Here is an 18420-nt window from a genome sequence, read left to right as displayed (position 1 = left end):
CCTGAAAACCTGAAACACGCGTTATTATAAATAAGTACTTGAGTTAAGTAATGAAGTGCAAGATTTAAATGAAAGTGTCGAATGCATGGAGATTTAAACTTAACGTAATTTCTTCAGTCATGTTGTGTCACAGACACTTTCAGTGGAACTACTACCCAAACAGCAAGCCACCGTGCACCTCAAGCCGGCAACTCGCCGCCTCATGTGAAATACATGTTCAGCGCACACTCCAATTTAATCTACTAACGTATCAGACGCTCTTTACTACTGCATTCACTCCAGCTTTCTAAATATTCTTGTTCTACGATTAACGTGAGCTGGGACTCTTTGCATTTATATTAAACATGCTGAAAACATAATACTATCTCCCACTTCCAGTTACTTTCCACAAAACTAGGATTCCCTACTATTATTAATTTGGTTTTTTCAAAGAGATACGCCCACTGAAAGTGGATAGATTTTTTTTGGTTCTTCAAGATCCATGTTAAGTAGGTGGCCGTTAGTTGAACATTATCAATTAGGGTCATCACTGATCTACAGCTATGGTGCAGATGTATGCTGGATACAGCCTGTTCGCCCACTTTGCCAAACAAAGTGTCTTGTTCGTATTAAGATTTTAGTTTCAGTTTGAAAAGAAAATAAAAAAAATAACATTTACTCAAAGAATAAGGCAATACATTTCTTATAGTATTAGTCATTGTTTTGGTATATTATCTTAATCAAAAGATATTGATGTTCATTTGTTATTAATGTATTCAAAATTTAAAACAATAAAATTGATGATATATAATTGTGACAATCGCAGACACATTATTTTAATAATCACGTTCCTATCTAAAAATAAACAGTTAGTGCCGACGAACTAGACTACGCGCCATACAAATTGAAATTGTTAGAGTTATATTATCTATAACATAATATAATACTATTATATCTATAATATTATATTGTCTATAATATATAATACTATTGTGTCTATAATACAGTGAAAAACAAGATTAATTTTAATACAGCGCTGCGAGACAACATGCTTATTCTTCACATTATGAGAATTCGGAATGGTTTTTCTAGTAATTGTTCAATTATTACTTTTTATAGCGTTAATTTTAGTATACTAGAAATGATCAATACTACAAAATAAAGCACCAATCCATACTAATTCTTACAACTTAACGCGCTAAGTTAAGAAAAAACTTAACCAAAAAAAAAATGTTTTACTTATCAGTTTGAATTTAAGTCAATAAATCTCACGCCTGCACAGTGCTGCTAACTTGAGCGCAGCTATTTGTCGTACTTAAAAAAAACATTGTCATGCATGCAATTTTAAAATCGCTTGCATTTGCCCATTTTCTCCACCCTTTAGTTTTCGTACATTGAAAGAGGGCTCCATTATTAGATGACATCATCACAACTCTTAAATATAATATACTGTGGCGCTGAACGTTGGCCTTTTGATGAACTTCTGTTTTCCAGTTTTGTTAAAAAAGAGAATGTATTACTTACTAAATTTTTGAAAAATGTGGTTAGATTTGCACTGATGGGTAATATTTTTTTGTTTTATCCGCCGTAGAGCGTATGTTTATTGTAACCCTGACCTGTTTCATTGTTTTATCGATCAACGGAGGTAGATTGATAAGTTTGGTGTAGAGATTTCGACTTCGCTTAAGTTATCGTGTCGCACTAAGCTTGCTAAAAGAGTGAGGGAGGTTACATGGTGTCTATAGTGATTTATTCAAAATTTAAATTATCTTAATTTAGTTATTAAAGTATTGAATCACTTTGCTTGAAAAACGACAAAATAACTCGATATATTATTAAGACAATGGGTCGTCTCCGTTTGAGAAAAAATGATTCGAGTAAAAAGATATATTTCGAGCGAGTAATTATATAAGCTTTTGAACTGCAAGACCTTTTATTTACCGCATCAAAAAAAGAGAAAAGCCATCATTAAACTAACTTTCATTCTGTTAATGTATTCATAAAAACAAGACATTTTGATGCAAAGTAGAGGAGTTTGGGTAGAAGTTATGATCACAGATTAATAGGTTTGTGATCTCCACTTCGTTTACAATCCGTAACTAAGTTTTTATTTTTGAGGAAAAAGAAAAAAAAAAGATAATGAACTACGTGCTTTTGCGCCTTCTGTTCACGGCATCTAAATTGGTAGTTCGACGTTAAGCCCTCAGTAAAAATAGATGTTACTTCATTTTATATGCATATCATAAAACATGTATGACGCTTTACAGTTAATGAACTCTGGTAGATCCTAAAACGCGCGTTAATCCACACACATTTATTGCTAAGACAAACTGAACCAACAAAATGATAACTAACAGTAATTAGAATAATTCTATGAGCTTTGTATTCCAGATTTTACTGTAGGTCGAATTAAAATTGATGTGGTATACAGAAAAAAAGTATAGGAGAGTGGGTTGTATGAAGGTCTGGCATACAGACAAATGGCACCATTCTATAGAGAACCATTCAGCTGTTGGCGTATGCTGACAATGTAGATCTGATTGGTCGATCAAGAGGTGCGGTCGAAAATGCGTTCATCGACTTGGAGAGAGCTGCAACAGAAATAGGTCTTGAGGTGAATCAAGCAAAAACAAAGCGGAGCAGCTCCCTCCAAGAATTACACCTTCGAGTGGGTGGATAATTTTATTTATCTAGGCACGCAGGTGAGCTCCGACAACAACGTGCACAGTGAAATTAATAGAAGAATACTGCTGGCTAACTGGAAATACTTCGGCTTGCAACATCATTTTAAAAGTCAGTTACTCTCCAGGTCGACTAAGATAAGGCTTTATAAGACCCGGGCACCTCGGTAGCCGAGAGGTTAGAGGCGAGACCTGCGAAGCTAATATGTATTGTGGTACTGGGTTCGATTCCCGGTCTTAGGCCTTGGATTTTATTTAATGATTAATAAAAGAAATTTACAGTAAAGTATGTTTGCTAGTCGCCTCCGTCTACGACACCTAATTGGTAGTTGGATGTCTGAAAAAATAGGCGATTACTTTACTTCTTTTTTACTTTATAAGACCCTTATCTGACCCGTCTTAACGTACGCCTCAGAGTGCTGGGTCACCACCAAAAATCACGAGCTTGTTCTCGTTAGGTTCGAAAGAAAAATTCTTCGAAGGATCTATGGAGCCATTTTGGATGGCAAAACATGGAGACGGAGAAGTAATGCAGAACTAAGGAGTTTGTACAGGGACGTTGACGTGGTGAATTTGGTGAAGCTTGGACGGCTTCGTTCGGCAGTACACGTAGGCAGAATGAATCCCGAGGAAATACCATATAAGATAATTGAAGAAAATATAAATGGCACGCGACGAGTGGGCAGATTGAGGCAGCGATGGAAAGATGGTGTTTCGAAGGATGCAAGAACTCTCCTTGGTGTCCGAAACTGGATGGTGGCAGCATTGGACCGGGACAACTGGCAAACTTTGATAGAGGAGGCCGAGATTCGCGCAAGCGAGTTGTAGCGCCAGTTAAGAAGAAGATAGGAGAAAATTTGGAAGAATCGGTTCTCTCTAGGAAAATAAGTGATAAGGTATACGAATTTTTATTATTATTAATTTTAATTCACTGCTTTCATTTAATGTAATTATAGTTTTATGTATTTTTGGAAAATGAGAAAACAGTGAAATTGCTTAAACATGCTTAATAAAACATGACGATGTGGGCATCACCACATTAGATATAACTATAAAACTATAATAAAGATAATGGTATTAATAAAAAATGATATTTAGTAAAATAATGTTGCAATTGGTTGCTAGCCTGTAACAGATTTCCCAAGATTGCTGTCTGGAAATGAGTGTTGTAAGTACATTTCTGTCTATATGATGAAACAAGTTGTGTCTAAGAATAAAAAAAAAATGTAAAATTATAGTGGGGATCACAAAGATGTGGCAATTTCAGTGTTGTAAAAGTGCCAGTCACTATGTGGTTATCTAACTTGAGTTTCTCTGTCAGGTTATATTTGAATTATTTAGACAGGCTTAAATAGGGGGAGGGGGAAACACGTCTTAGAGTATTTTGTCCACAATATACGAAAGAGAAGAAAATATCAAATACTAATTTTACACTGTAATAATGTAATCAATACAGAAAATATTCTTTTATCTCGTTACGTTAGATTTGCAGCCTAGATTGAATGCTACCTTCCTCTGCATTTGCTAGCTTTACCTATTGTTTGGGAGTCGTAGCGTGATTAATTTACCTGGGTAGACTGTTTCCGGGAAGAATCATCAATTTTATTGTATATCATCGAACATAGGACTCTAGCCAATTTGATGACTTTGATGGTGGAAAATATGAAGTTGGCCAATACGTCATTGAACTCCACTTTAGATGTACTTCACACAGTAGGCCTATGGACAATACTTACTGGTTCACCCTGTATAAGTAGTGTGTACGCAATGTTTAAAGAAAATCATTAGTATCGTTTACAAAAAAATAATAAAACTATAAAATAATATCTATAAAATGTCCAGGATAATTTAGTTAAAAATTTTAAGGAAATACGAATTTACAAAGTTGTGAAAATTACAAAAATTAGGGCTAGATTTAGGATGAAATAACCTAATTTGTTCTTCTTGCTTGGCACTACAGGATCCACGAAGGACCTTGGCCGCCTCAATAATGCTGTGCCATTCATCCCTCGCTTCGGTTGCTGTTCTCCATCTTCTTACTCCCAAATCTCTTAGATCCTGCACAACACTGTCGTGCCATCTCACCCGGGGCCTCCCTCTTCTTATAGCCCTTCCTGGATGTCCAAGAAATAGTTTCTTGGCTATTCTTTCCTCCCCACATTCGTTCCAAGTTACTCTTACCATCTAATCCTTCCTTGTTTGTTAAGGCCCACTAGGTCCTGATCAGCATAAAGATCTCTGACTTCCTTGTTGGTCCTTATCCTTCACCTGTTCCCCACCAGAATGGGGGCCCTATATTCTTTTCAAAATTTTTTCTCTCCCAGACACTGAGAAAGCGTTCATCCTCCTTAGTAAGAGCCCACTTTTCGCTCCCGTACACCACAATAGGTCGCAAAATAAGCCTGAATTTCGGCTTCTCTCGATAGTGTTCTAAAGCGCAACACTTTCTGTAAGGACTAGAACCTTCTATTACCTGCGATAATTCTCATAGCTTCTAGAAGATAATAATTAGATAACAGAAAAGGAATTTTTTTGAGGTAAGTGATACATAAGTAAAATTCCTTAATTTTTTTTTTTTTTTTTTTTAATTTATTTATTTTCACAACTGCAGAATAATTCTGCATCAAGTGAAGCTGATACAACATGATACATAGAATACATACATGAATACATGAGGGGAGAATTCACCCATTGGTGAAACTCCCAAAGTGGTACACTTCACTATTGTACATTGGCTCTTACTTCATTTAGAAGATCGCGTGGCCATCTGCGCTTCAACCGCCTGGGAGGATTTCCTGGTAGAGTGGTAAGTTGAGCTACTAGAGGATTGGGATGTGAGGTGATTGATGTGTGGAATTTAAAGTATCGGGATCTTACAGCTTCAGAAACATAGGGAACAAGGAAATCTCGGTGCAAGGTATGATTGGAAACAAAGTAAGGAGCATTAGCGATTCTATGGAGAGTTTTTGACTGGAAGGATTGGATTCTGTAGATATTGGAAGCTTTGGCTGAGCCCCAAAGTTCCATTCCGTAAGTCCAGGCAGGTTTTAGTATCATAGTATAGATAAGTCGTTTATTCTGTAGAGAGAGTTTAGATCGCTTGTCAAGAAGTCTAGAGAGAAGTTTGTATCGTCTGTTCAGTTCTTTCCGTTTGAGTCTAGTATGTGGATTTCAGGTTAGGCGTTTGTCCATGAAGAGTCCTAGATACTTAACACAATCTGTTGTGGGAAGAGGAGTGAGGTTTAGGTAAACGGGTGGAAGGATAGTTCGCCTTAGGGAGAATGTAATGTAATTACATTTATTTTCATTAATTTTAATTCTCCATTTCTTTAGCCAAGGCTCAAGAGATTCTATATGGGATTGGAGGAAGCGGTAGGCAAGGACCGGGTCTTCATGAGGAGAGAGGATGGCCGTATCATCGGCATAAGTAAAAAGGAAGGTACGAGGATTGGTAGGAATATCAGCAGTGTATATGGTGTAGAGTACAGGCCCAAGGACACTTCCCTGGGGAACACCTGCTCGAACTGGGTAACAAGGAGAGTAGGAATTTCCACAGACGACACTAAATAAGCGTCCAGTAAGGTAAGATTGAAGGATGAGAAAATATGTAGTTGGTAGGATGCTCTTGAGTTTGGCAAGCAATCCCCGGTGCCAGACGCGATCGAAAGCTTGAGCAACGTCGAGAAAAACTCCCGGACAATACTGTCCATTCTCAAGAGAGGTTGAGATTACATCCACAACACGATGACATTGTTGGACTGTAGAGTGATGAGGGCGGAAACCAAATTGATGGGACGGAAGTATTTCCTGTGATTCTAGAAGAGGATAAATTCGTTTTAGGAGCAGTTTCTCAAGGAGTTTTCCTAAGATTGGAAGAAGGCTTATAGGGCTTAATTTATTAAGTATTAAATAGTGGCAAACTGCACAAAATAACAATTGACAGTGCTAGATTAATGTACAAGGCAATTTTTTATGCCAATAACAATGGCTAAAAATGATATCAAGTAAATAACTTTAATCGAATTTATCTAAACAATTACCAAAAAAATATTTAAAATAATATTTTATAAATTAATTATAATTATTAAATTCATGAAATATGTAATAACAAAAAAAAAAAAAGATTACCTTTTACATAAAAAATGAATTTAATCGTCAGCTGTTGTTTCGCAGAACATTTATCCAATTCTTAATTTAAAATAACAAAATTAAACATGTGAGTTCTTTTTCTGTAAAAATAATTTTATGGATTTAATATTTTAATTTTCAATATTTTATTCTCTTCATAAATATTAATTTTTTAGTATATGCAGCAAGGAATCTGAAAACAACACTACAATGCAACGTCCACACATTGGGAAAATAGCTGTCAGTAATGAATTTCGTCAAATGATGCTAGAATTTACAGTAACATTTTTGCTGGAACAACCACAAGATCCTGTAGCTTTTGCGGCCGAATATTTCCAGAGGTTTAGTTTTTGCAATTTTTGTTTAGATTTTTATTAATTTATAAGATAATAGTTGATTATAAACAGATAATCTATCAGTAAGCTGTGTGAATTGGCAGTTTGTTGCAATCAGTTAATAACTGATACGTTAACACAAACTAAAGAAAGCAAGCAAACTATTTAAACACAAAATAAGTTTTGTCCTGTATTTTTAAGGAAAGCTGAAATGCTATAAATCAGCGTTTTATCTCAATCTTCTAAATTAATTTCTTTTATGCATTCAACTACCTGTAGGTAACAATTAAATTTAATGTTGCTTGGAGAGAGCTTACTCATTACAATCCAGTCTCTTTAAGCAGATTTTAACTTAGTTATCATTTAAGTTCTGTCACATGATAATTCTATTAACTTTTCTTTATCTTTTATCGATAATGATGTAGCTTTTCCTAAATTTTCTTTATAGAAGGGGATTGAAACCCAATTATCCTTTGTGTTTTGGAAAATACTCCATGAAAGACAATTTTAATCCCGTTAAATGTGCTATTATATTTTCTCGTATATCTTCAGACAGACTAACTTATTACTGTACATCAGGGGTCCCCAGACTACGGCCCGCGAGCCAAATGCTGCCCCCTGAGGACATTTATCTGGCCCCCGCCGCACTTCCGGAAGGGGCATCTCTTTCACTGGTGGTCAGTGAGAGGAGCACTATTTGTGGTGGTGCCGCAAAGCGCTGCGTCGCTCATGTACAGTACTAATACAGTGTGAAATAACAGTAGAAGTAGGAAGAAAGGCAAAGCACTATAACCAAACCGGACATTGACCATCTCATTAGCCAAAAGCAGGTCCATAGTTCCCACAGAAATACTGGGCAGTTTGGTGATTTAAATTTACTTGTTCTTTATTTGAAATATTCTATTTGTTCCCGTTTTTTTTACTTTAAAATAGTTTGTTTTATAGTCCGGCCCTCCAACGGTCTGAGGGACAGTGAACTGGCCCCCTGTGTAAAAAGTTTAGGGTCCCCTGCTGTACATATTAACAACTTTACTGTATAATATTAATAATTAAAATAATTTTTATGAATTATGAGAAAAAACGTTTCTATGATATTTTTATGCTTTAATTTTTTACTTTTTATTTTTTGTGTCCGCCATTATTGATTATTTTTCGTGAACCGCCAATCAGCAACTAGCGTACGAAAACGCTGTAATAAATCAATAATAGTATTGACAATCTACTAAAAGACTACAAAAGTCTCCCAAAAAACGTAGCATCGTCTTGTTTTTATTTTATAAGTACTGTAGCAGCACCAATATGAAGTGAGGTTAATATCGATTCAAATGGAAAGGTTTGACAATCAGCTGACTTCTGTGAGAAGGCTACAAAGTATTTAATCCTTTCATTAACACAAAAACATGCTTAGTTGTACTCTTAAATGACAAACTGTTACGATTAGGAGTTCTTTAGAAGTTAGATAGTTTTTTTAAGCTTCAAAGTTTCATTTTTTGTCCAATTTTGAAGCCAAATTTCATTTTGTTTGTTTCTTTATAGCTCTTCTACGCTTTCGCCCTCCCTTTATTTTGTCGAAAGTCTAGATTACCTGAGCGATATCGTCTATTTTGGGAAGCAATGTTTTACAAGATCGGCCTATTTGTTGGGCAACTTTTTTGTCTTCCATCTTTCCCATCTGGTGTGTTCACTATAGGAACATTACATAACTTAATCAATTGATCTGTTGCCGACTGAAACTTCTGCGGTCCCACAAAGAGAAAGAAACTGGAGTTAAACGTTCTCACCATTTTATCTTAATCCAGCTATACACAGCAAGTAATGTTACAATGGCGTTACTGCTGATATATAGGAAGATTAGAATGTTTGTCGCCCACTGTAACTTCTAATTCTTTTAATTTAGATTAAGATCGGCCGAAAGAGATATTGAAGACGCCAACCATATTGATTCTCCATCAGATTCAGCATTAGAAGATGATGCTTTACCACCGCAAGGAAATCTTAGACAGAGACGTAAATCTATTTCTGCTGAAGCATATAATCCAGAAGAAGACGAAGATGTAGCTCCAGAGTATTATCCAAAGACAGATAAAGAAAGACAAATGTTGAGAAATGCTTGCCAGAATATATTTATCTTTAGGTAATGTATACTTAATCATAATTAAGCAGGAAATCTTGAAACTATGATAGAATTTATTAGCTAGACCAGTGTTAGACGAACTTGGAGGTGGTTTTCCTTTTAGAATTATTGCTCCATTTGTCTAGACAGCTTTTAACCTCTTGCGAATCATCTTTGAGATTTAATTTTTTACTTACACTCGCCTTTAATAAATCAGGAAATATTGAAAATTTAGCGTTTTGTCGAGTTAAAAAACATATCTGGATGCAAAGAGATAGTTAGCGGCTTTATTTTAAGACAAAATGAGAGATAATAGAACAATTTCTGGCAATTATCCCCCCCCCTCAATAGGACTGAACTAATCACTTAAATCTGAGACTTACAGAGACGTAAATCCATTTCTGCTGAACCATATAATCCAGAAGAGGATAATGATGTTGCTCCAGAGTATTATCCAAAGTCAGATAAAGAAAGACAAATGTTGAGAAATTTGGCATTATAGAATACTTTACTTTACTTTACTAAATAGCTCTACAGCTCTGATCGAACCTTGGCCTCCCTGACAACCTCGAACCACCTCTCTCTGTCCAGCGCCTTCCTCTTCCAATCACTCACACCCAGCTTCCGCAAGTCAGCCTCCACATCCTGCATCCAACGACTTCATGGCCGCCCTCTACCTCTTGTACCCTCCATTTTGGAGAAAAGTAGTTTTTTTTTGGCATCCCATTGTTCGGCATTCGCACTAAATGGCCCAACCATTCAATTCTTCTTGCCTTTATGAATGCTGGCATTATATAATGCCTCTTCCATTATATAATGCCAGCTAACTCGACAATAAGAATAAAAATTTTAAAATTTGAGAAAATTTGTTAATTTAGTGAGAATAAGATAAGTGTTTCTGTTATCTCATCTGCTGTATTGCTTATTAATATTATTATAAGTGGCATAACAGTCAATAACCTCTAATGGAAGGTTAGAGAAATGTCTAAATCCTTCTCTTAGAAAAGGTTCTTCAACGAATTTTTATGTAACAAGGTTTCAGTTAAAAGTCCCTTCCTTCCTTCCTCTTCGGCGCTATAGTCCTAAAAGGACCAGGGCCTCCTCAATCAAGGCTTTCCACTGAGCTCTATCAAGAACCTTTAATCGCCAACTTCGCACACCTGTTTTCCTCAAATCCCTCTCGATGTCACCAAGCCATCTAAGCCTTGGCCTACCTCTTATTCTGACGGCTCTGCGCCTTCTATATAAAAGACTTTTGGGGATTCTATTATCCACCATCCTTTCCAAATGTCCTAACCGACTCAATCTTCCTTTTTTTAAACGCATTGAACGATGTCTGCTTCTCCATAGAGAGTTTGCAGTTCCAAGTTGGTGTGGATTCTCCATCTTCCTCCCTCGTTCACAGGACCATATCTTTTCCTCAATACTTTCTTTTTCCACACTCTCAAAGCTGTCTGGCTCTCTTTGGTCAGAACCCAGCATTCGCCCCCATAAAGCACTACCGGTCAGTTAAAAGTTATAGGTCTAAAATGGACCCTAAGTTCAAACAAAATTGTAGCAACCATTCTTGAGGAAAACCTTAAAAAACTGATTTTGTAAAGTTAAACCAATTTTGCCCCAAATTTAATGTGAAACCTTCTTCTATCATCTAAGCTAGATATCAAATTGAGACCTTATTCGATTTTTCGTGTTTGAGTTGTGGTGGATACTTACGGATAAACATAGATAAAGACCATGTCGTAAAAACCACTTTTTTGGGCACAGAGGATAGCAAAAAGGGGTATTTTCAATGTAAAATTATAACAGAAAATCTGCTTGATTAGAATATCTTCTCTTACTAAGTTGGGGAACGAGGAGGTAAAAATTCTAATGACTGACTGTTCGTTTTTTTTTTTAATTGTTTAAGATCATTGGATCAAGAGCAGTGGGACGATGTGATAAATGCTACATTTTCCAAAGAGGTGCGCAAAGGTGAAGAGGTAATCAGAGAAGGGGATGATGGTGATAATTTCTACGTCATTGAAAGCGGTATATACAATGTGTTCAAAAATGTGGACGGAGAGGAGAAGAAGATCTATACTTATTATCATGCAGGCAGCTTTGGAGAACTAGCGCTTTTATATAACCAACCACGAGCAGCCACTGTTATAGCAGTTACTGGTGGCAAATTATGGGCAATGTCTAGACAAACATTTAGAAGAATTGTATTGCAGAGAGCGTTTAAAAAGAGAAAAATGTATGAAAGTTTAATTTCAAAAGTGCCTATGTTGGAGTCGCTTAAACCATACGAAAGATTGAATCTGGCCGATGCACTTGTGCCAAAGCAATATAGCAACGGTGAAGTTATAGTTAAGCAGGTAAATTTGAAACTGAGTTAGAATTTACAATGGAGCTCTAACGCAGTAACAGTGTGATTGAGTAGTTCCGTTCTGACGTTTTGTTACTCCGTGTAATGTATTGCTAATTTTGTTTTGTTTAACTCACCCAAAACCAGTTTTAACTTTTAATGGTGACAGCTTTTGACCTTCATTTTCAAGTCACCGTAGTTGCTTAGAGCGTTTTTCAAACTATTAGGCGCGCGAGGCATTGGCAAGAGGTGCACAGCTTCGATCAAAAAGTACCCATAATTGAATTGTCCTGAAAAAAGAAAATCAAATTAAGTACCCCATAACTTTAAGTGAGCAATATCGTATGGCTAGTTTAAATAAAAAGAAGATTTGTTGGGGTCGTGTCTGAAAATTTATCGATAAATTATAAAAATAAAGAATAGCATTTTAAATTAGTTCGGTTTAAAAAGTTTCTACGCTAAATAACCGTCAGTTCATGGCGGTACTAACGAATTTCAAAATCTATGCTTCCTGCGGTTTTAATTGGTATTTGTAGTATAGTGTTGTGCCATACAGTGTACTGCATAAGGACGACTCCATTTCGAAAAAGGAATGCTGGCCCATCAATTCTTCCCGATCCCCTTCTCGGGGGGTTAGCCAATGAGGAGAAGCTGGAGGATTATAAAATACCTCATATTAGTGAAAGTATTTTGCCACATAAATTAGGAGATATGGTAGTTTAGTCTTCCGATGCTTTGAATCCACTTAGTAAGTTTAATTTACCAGTCTTGGACAGTTTCTGGAAGTGGCGTGAAGTTTCACTAGACTTTCCACAAGTTGATGACTGAAAATATCTGGATTAGCTGGTGGATCTGGGGGTACCTTCTAAAATAAAGAAGAGCCATCATATTCAGACGAAGCGTTATCCTGCCCTGACTATGATGGCGTGGTATCTTCACCAATTTCTGTGTTCCTTCATTGATCTTCCTCCATTCTGCAATGTAGGATGCAGAGAAAAAACGCTCTAATCATTGTCACTAACAAAACATACTCGTTTTTTTAAATTTTATTTTAAATTTATACATATTTAGTTATTATCACCTACAATATACACCCCTCCTCTATACCTACAACGCTCCATGCGAATTTACCATTGTTCCAAACAGTGCTGGAAGTCTTTTTCTGTGAGCTCCTGCATGACGAGTGCCGCTTTTTCTTTTACAGCTTCAAAGGACTGAAATCGTGGTCCTTTTAATGCAGATTTGACTTTGGGGAACAGATAAAAGTCACACGGGGCCAGGTCAGGCGAATGAGGCGGATGGCCTAAAACTGGGATGTTTTACTTTGCTAGAAACGTCTTGACAGACAATGCAGAGTGAGCTGGCGCGTTGTCTTGATGGAGAACCCATGACTTGTTCTTTCACAAATCGGGTCGTTTTTTTTCCTTACTCTTTCACGGAGTTGAGCAAGCACCTCACGGTAGTAATGTTGATTAATTAAAATCTATATTTTCATCCGTTTTGGACGTGGAAGGGCGACCCGAGCCGGTCATCATTTCCGACGTCTTCTCGGTCATCTTGGAAACGCTTGAATCACTCAAAAACACAAACGACGGTTCCGGTCAGACAGATTTTTCTACAAACACGTGAGACGCTGCAATGGAAAGAAAAGGCTTTACGCTGCAGAGCTGTCGGTCGTTAGGATTTGGCGCATGCATAGTTCTTCTGTAGCAGCATCACCCTCTTTATTTAATAGCCACACCTCGTACTTATCGGCATACTCGTTCCCCAGAATCCTGCGGTACCCAGGGAACCAGGAAACTGAGGTATTCCTTCATAGTGCTCTTAATCAAATTTTCATGAAAAGAAGGTTTATAATAAAAGTTGGAAACCTTCATAAGAGCAATTTACTACCCAAATTGATTAACTCCACTTTTTGAAATATCTTAAAATTTCAGTGTAAAAGCTCTTGGTTCAGTCATAGCTTTTTATATATACTCGTATATTAAATTTCCCAAATAAAGAAACCACAAAATATTTTTGGCCATTTTTTCGGACTCAGGGACCCTAAAAACTCGAAATCAAAAATTTGCACGATTACAATAACATCTCAAAGCAGAGTAAGAAAAAGTAGAAATAAAAACTTACTAATTAAGTACACAGGAGCGTTTGTTGGTCTAGTGGTCAAGAGCGTGTCCTTGTAAGTGGGAGATCCCCAGTTCGAATCCCGCGTATGGCTACTTTTTATTTGTAGGAAAAAATTGTTTATGAGCTTCCACTTCCGTCCACGACACCTAATTGGTAGTTGGACGTTAAGCCCCGCCTGAAGAAATAGGCGATTACTACTGATTAAGTAAGCAATGGTGAACTGAACAATGATTGAAACCATAATTTTCCTTCAAAACAAACTTCTCGCCCAAAATTTTGAATAATAGAGGTCCATTCTAAGCAACCGCAGAAAAAATAGTTTATTTTTTATTGCTTTCATGAAGGTTGGTCTAACTAATTCTGCTCGGGAGGTGTTAAAACTTATGTTGATTGTTTTAGGGAGATTCAGCCGATGGCATGTACTTCATAGAGAGTGGCGAAGTACAGGTCACCATCTTAAATGAAGATGAAGAAGATATAGAAATCAAACGTTTACAACCTGGTGATTATTTTGGCGAACTAGCCTTAGTAACGCACAAACCTAGAGCTGCATCTGTTTACGCTATTGGAAATGTTAAAACTGCATATCTAGATGTGGATGCATTTGAAAGGTTATTAGGCCCTTGCATGCAAATAATGCAAAGAAATATTTCCTCATATGAACAGCAATTAATAAAAATTTTCGGTTCAAAAAGACAAATCAGTGATGTACGATAAATTTTAACCATTCCCCAAAAAATTTTTTTTGTTAATGTAGAAGTTTAAATTTATATTTTTTCCGGTATCAATATACTTGAAACAATAATACAGTAATAAACATAATGAGATTGATGGAGGCTATTTTTTTTTTATCAAAAATAATAATTTAGTTTTATTTTAAGTTAAAAATCAATTAGGCGATGTTGCTGTACATTGCTAAAGAATGGAGTTCATCTTTCCAGGACGCTGGAGATTCAGAGCGCCAATGAAAAACCATTTATCGAACCTAGATTCCAATTTAGTGAGGAACCAACTACTGCATGAGAAGTAACTCTTTCCGCGACTCTTCTTCAACGCGAAAGATTCCCTTACCATACTCATCAAAATTGTACTAAATGTTATTTAGTCTCATTATACGTAGGATCGCTGTTGATGGAAAAGAGATGTCACAGGACTTGCTCTTTAAAGAATTTGTAAAAATAAAAAATAAATTTCTAATAAAGTACAAATTTGGCAATGGATTTTCACAGTATATGGAACCGTTCACTGCACAACTCGATCAACTCCACTTTTTGAAATATCTTAAATTTAAATGTCAAAGCGTTGGTTAGATTAATTTTCCAAATAATAAAGATTAGCACCATTAAACGACAAACAATTTTTGGCCATTGAATAATAAATAATTTATTTCAGAAGCTATTTTGATTAACTCCGTGCTCTAATGTAAATCGTTAAAATAATACAATTCAAATTCAGAATTGTAAATATAATGGTAAATTTATTTGAATTTATATTTCAAACGGAATTTTAAAAAAACAATGTACCTACATTATTTCATCGCATTTCTCCATTTTTTTTATGGAGTTAATCGAGATGTGCAGAGAGATAGCTTAAAGCCAATTAACAGACTTACTTACCATAAATATATTGTTCTCATTTTGGTTTAAAACAAAAAGAAGCCAACTGCGCTTTAAACCAATAATTGAAAAGACCAAATAACGGACTAGTTTCCAAAAAGAAACAATTTTTAGTTACCCCACACGAAATTGGACTTAACAAAGTCATATCCCACTGAAATTAAGACAGATCCAACAAAGTTTCGAACAGCTCTATCCTCTAATTAGTTTACACTTCTGCAGTAACTAACTGCCCTTGTCTAGAGACCTTTAACCTCTTGCACTATTAATTAATCAGCAAAAATGTGTGCCCATCCCACTGGTAAAAAAAAGCAAAATATGCTTTCAATATAGCATTGACTACTTGTAACGGTGCAACATTTTGTCCCATAACTTCAAGCGTTGATTTCTCTATACCGGATATTCTCGAGAAATGCCATACTTGATTATTATTTGGTCCATTTTTCCACACCCAAACTGTTCCATCTACTTCGTCTGAAATTCTAGATTTTTCCCCGAAATGAACAAACAATATCGCTAGATTCACTACCAGTCTCCTCATCCGCGCTTTCATTTTGAGAGTGGTCGAATAATATCACTGCCTTCACTATCATTATCCATTTTAGGGATCTGAATAAGGATAATACTTACTAAAAATAACAATGAAACTATAGTTTATACTGACCAGGTTTTAATTTATTATACCGTTATAAATCTAATATGTACGACTAAATAAAAAAGGCAGTTCTGTGTAATTGCACTAATTTCACATTTGAATAACGGTGTTTAGTTAAGAGTCAAGTACAGTATTACCAACTCGAAAAATAGCAAAATGTAGCAAGTAGTACAGTATCTCACAAAAATTTAGTAGACGTGCGATGCACGTTATTTTTCATTATAGCAGAAAATAATCAAAGACGTACATTGCACGCCAAAATAGCGCAAGAGGTTAATAAATCTACGTTTGCCCCCAAAAACATGAGTGCTAGCGAAAACTGGTAAACACTGAATAATTCGCTAGTTTCTCCAAAATAAAATGCTGCGCATCGCTTTGGCAGTCCAGTGGTTTAAACAAATCTTCAAAGAACTGGAAGTACTGATAATAAAGAACTTTATGGACATGCAATTTTTTAACTAACTCAGAAAAAGACCGATACTCATGGTCTTTTTCTTTTAAACCAAATATTAATATTTTTTATTTTTGCGGAGCTTTCGGCCTATGGGCTAATTCACCTCCAGAGCTTACGTTTTTGACAAATTACAATATTTTTTTTTTTTTTTTGCATATAATTGGGTAAAAAATATTGTTATTGTCAATAGCATAATTAATTTTATACAAATTAAGGTACAATCTAAAATTCCACTGTAAAATATGTCCCTACAACCTTGGAGATAACCTAGTTCCAAAGTCGAAAGCTCGGCAAAATAAAGAAATAGTGACAGAAATTGGAAATATTCTTCTCTTCCCACGGGGTTCATGAATCAGTCACCAAAAACAATCAACAAAATGATAGTTCCAACTAGACAGAACAAATTAGTTTTGAGTATTTGGTATTTGGGTATTTGTAAACTCTGTTGCGAGTTGGGCAACAACATCTGCTTTTCAGTTGTGGTCCTTGTACATACGCAACCCACAAATCTGGTAGGACTTCAAGCACCGAGATGAAAAGCTCTGATTCCTCTTTCGTCCACTGCCGGATCGAAATTGATGCTGGTGGTGGCATTTTTGTTTGAATAATTCCAAATTGCTCTAGGGAAAAGTTTCACCTGGTTGAAACTAGGAGACACTAATGTCAAACAATTACTGGTCACTGTCTACACCTGTGTACTCTAGGCAAAAGCCGACACTCCTCGGAATTGGTGGTGGGGATGCAACTCGATCTAGGAGACTGCTCTAGGAACCGCCCACATTGCGACACTTGCTCTAGCTAGACGCTCTAGCTGCTCTAAGTGTCTCCGTGTAGACCTACCTTAACAATTGCTTTGAATTAAAAAAAAAAAAGTTCACAGTTTTTGAAGTTTTTACTGCTAATTCAAGCACTCTACTCCTTGCTTCGAACCACATTTTATTCATTGTTGAGATTATCAGTTCAACATGTGCAGTAGGGTCTCGCTGGCTTAAAAGAACTCAATAATTTATTTTTTTTTACAGTGTTCAGCTTACATATTTAATGTTTTGATTTTTATCATATATCTAGGATAAAATGATCTGCCTAGTCTGATGCTGCACCTTTAAAACGCTAACGTTTGGTCACCCTTTTTTATTAACCTCTTATGTAAATTCGTGAATATTGACGACTAATCTATAATTTGCTTCATTTTTTACTTCACTGCTCAAATTATTACTGTTATTTTCTTGTTTTGTTAAAATGAAGATTAAATAGACCAGAAAAATTAGGTCTAATGGGGTTGGTGTGTATAAAATCAAATCTGTGCGAGGTAAGGTTGGACATATCAATGCTACCTCAACTGGGAGGGTTTAGTTTATCTCTGTGCTTGTTGCCTAACAGGGGGCCGCACAATTTATCGCCTCTCTGCTTACTCCAAGCCACTCTCAACATGCTCTTGGTGTATCCTTCTAATACTCTCATTTCTCTCCACCATTCTTCTCTTTTATTTAGAGAGGAGAGAGACTGGAAAAAAAAAATGTACTATCGAAATAATCGCTAGTTGAGTTAGTGAGATCAACTTAAAAGAGATAGTTGCTTGCCGCATTTCTCTAGATCTAGTACTCTCGGAGAGAGAGAAGAGATAACCAAACTCAATTCTCTCCTGTTTGTTTGTACAATCCTCTCCGGCTCTCTTGATTACACAAGTCTCCCCTCTGTTCACTAACACTACTAACTTGCCTTGCTCATTCACGTCAAACAACAGCACGCAGCTGTGTTCTTCCTTGAACTTTAAAAATAAGATAGAAAACAAAATTCTGATCTTATCTCATATAAAATATAAAAATAAATCGGAAATGTATTACCTAAAAGTTCTTACCAATATAAAAACCTTTCTCTAATTAAGGTATTAACCAAAAAAGTGTCCATAAAAATAAATGCCGAAATCCAAGTCATATACGAGGGTCGTTTGAAAAGTCCGTGCAAAAATAAAAACTACTTAATTT

At 36.0% G+C, this 18420-nt stretch overlaps 1 protein-coding gene across 2 annotated transcripts; it reads left to right on the top strand.

Annotated features, from left to right (window-relative positions):
• The first annotated feature begins 6763 nt into the window (after positions 1–6763).
• On the top strand, positions 6764–14541 carry LOC141451051 (cAMP-dependent protein kinase type II regulatory subunit-like). Of its 2 annotated transcripts, XM_074122071.1 has the most exons (5): positions 6764–6876; positions 6965–7129; positions 9021–9257; positions 11143–11593; positions 14110–14541. In XM_074122071.1, exons 2-5 carry the CDS (start codon positions 6999–7001, stop codon positions 14425–14427), a joined length of 1137 nt encoding a protein of 378 aa, XP_073978172.1. In that variant the 5' UTR covers positions 6764–6876; positions 6965–6998; the 3' UTR covers positions 14428–14541. The 2 variants fall into 2 exon arrangements, with proteins under 2 accessions (XP_073978172.1, XP_073978173.1); XM_074122072.1 differs by lacking the exon at positions 6764–6876 and having other exon boundaries at positions 6892–7129.
• Positions 14542–18420: the final 3879 nt, after the last annotated feature.

The sequence above is a fragment of the Rhodnius prolixus genome, unplaced genomic scaffold, assembly GCF_049639745.1.
Source record: "Rhodnius prolixus isolate KJV_2025 unplaced genomic scaffold, Rpr scaffold_8, whole genome shotgun sequence".
Lineage (NCBI taxonomy): Eukaryota > Metazoa > Arthropoda > Insecta > Hemiptera > Reduviidae > Rhodnius > Rhodnius prolixus.
The sequence above is the reverse complement of the archived record's forward strand: the minus strand, read 5'-3'. Positions and strand labels throughout refer to the sequence as shown.

Coding starts and splice junctions, on each gene's coding strand:
- LOC141451051 (XM_074122071.1), top strand. CDS start 6,999: ATGCAACGTCCACACATTGGGAAAATAGCTGTCAGTAATGAATTTCGT. Junction 7,130..9,020: donor GCGGCCGAATATTTCCAGAG/GTTTAGTTTTTG, acceptor CTTTTAATTTAG/ATTAAGATCGGCCGAAAGAG. Junction 11,594..14,109: donor GTGAAGTTATAGTTAAGCAG/GTAAATTTGAAA, acceptor TGATTGTTTTAG/GGAGATTCAGCCGATGGCAT.